The sequence below is a fragment of the Camelina sativa genome, unplaced genomic scaffold (genome assembly GCF_000633955.1).
Source record: "Camelina sativa cultivar DH55 unplaced genomic scaffold, Cs unpScaffold02352, whole genome shotgun sequence".
NCBI lineage: Eukaryota > Viridiplantae > Streptophyta > Magnoliopsida > Brassicales > Brassicaceae > Camelina > Camelina sativa.
The window spans coordinates 1-1,379 of record NW_010923464.1 but is presented as its reverse complement, the minus strand read 5'-3'; the positions used below and the strand labels follow the sequence as shown (position 1 = coordinate 1,379).

General features: G+C 44.5%; 1 protein-coding gene across 1 annotated transcript; it reads right to left on the bottom strand.

Annotated features, from left to right (window-relative positions):
* Nucleotides 1–5: 5 nt before the first annotated feature.
* Nucleotides 6–1,376, bottom strand: LOC104774308 (protein EIN4-like; the record flags this gene model as incomplete). Its single annotated transcript, XM_010498941.1, has 1 exon — nt 6–1,376. A coding segment is annotated over one exon (1,371 nt), but the record flags the coding sequence as incomplete, so codon positions are not given.
* Nucleotides 1,377–1,379: the final 3 nt, after the last annotated feature.

The window sequence follows — 1,379 nt, the reverse complement described above, 5'->3', positions numbered from 1 at the left end:
TCAAATTTCACACCGAGCGAATCATCCGACATATGCGACTTCCACATTCCAGTCTCTCTTTTGCTCTTGTCCTGACTACTACCAGTACCTTCAGAGATAACCCTGAATGTAACGGTTTTGCCTCCATCAGTCATATCCAAGATATAACCAAGCATGTACATCACAAGCTGAAATGTTCTCTTCTCATCTCCCACAACTAAATTAGGCAAACGCGTTTGAACATCCATCTCAAAACCGTAGCCTTTGTAAACGCTCAAGCATTTCGCGACGCAAGCGGCTTCTCTTATCAAAGAATGTAGCTGAAACCGTTTTACCTCTAATGCAGATTTCCCGTTATCTTTAGGCGAGATGTCAATCACGTCATTGATAAGAGCCGAGAGAACAGTGCTTGTTTTCATGAGCGCATCAACAATGATCTTCTGGTCAAGACTCATACTTTCTGACTGAAACATCGAGAGGAGACCGAGGATAGTGTGCATTGGTCTCCTCATTCCATGACTCATCACTTTCTGGCAAGTGTTCCTTGCTTGACTAGCCATCATCGCGTTCTGTTTAGCTCGAAGCAAAGCTCGGTTTTGAATACCAAGTTTTTCTCTCATTAACTGTGATTCTTCAAGAACCGATGCATGAGAGATAGCAACCGCTACCTGATCAGCAACAACTTCCGCTATTTCGATCTCTTTATCAGTCCAAACCCGTGAATTCGCACTCGGAAGTACTAAAACCATTATAGCATAAGGAGTATCCACAAACTCGGGAGTTCCTCCTTTGAAATTCAATCCGTGAAGCATTGGCATACGAACTGCAGCAACTGGACCAAACTCTTCCGAACCTCCACAACCACTACTCTCAACAGCAAGAACAGAGTTTTTCCTCAGAATGGTCACAACTTTAGTCTCCCTAACCTGAACAACATCAGGATCATTGATCGGGATCACCCTAAAACTCCTCATCGGATTCGCCCTAAGCTCATGAGTCAAATGCATCTCGGTTCTGTTCTCGTTAGGCATCCAAACAGCAGAGTTCTGTAAATCAAGAATCTTGGATAGCTCGACGAGAGTAGTCCGCAGGATCATATGCTTATCTAGCGATTTCCTGATTTCACGAGTCAGCATCCTCACCTGCACACTCATTTCCTTCTGTTTCTTCATCAGTCCAACCTCTTCGTTAAGTTCCAACACATTCTGCTTCAAGTAAAGCTCTCTCACTTTCCATTTCAACAACAACGGGATCAAAGTCAAGAGCGTGATGGCCGTTGCGCACGAGACAAGCGCCGTGAGGAATTTGAAGATGGTGAGCCATAACATAAGCTGGAAAGAATGCGGTCCGTAGTACGTCCAAGCGTTAAGCAAATGAGTCATCCCACAGAGGACGATAAA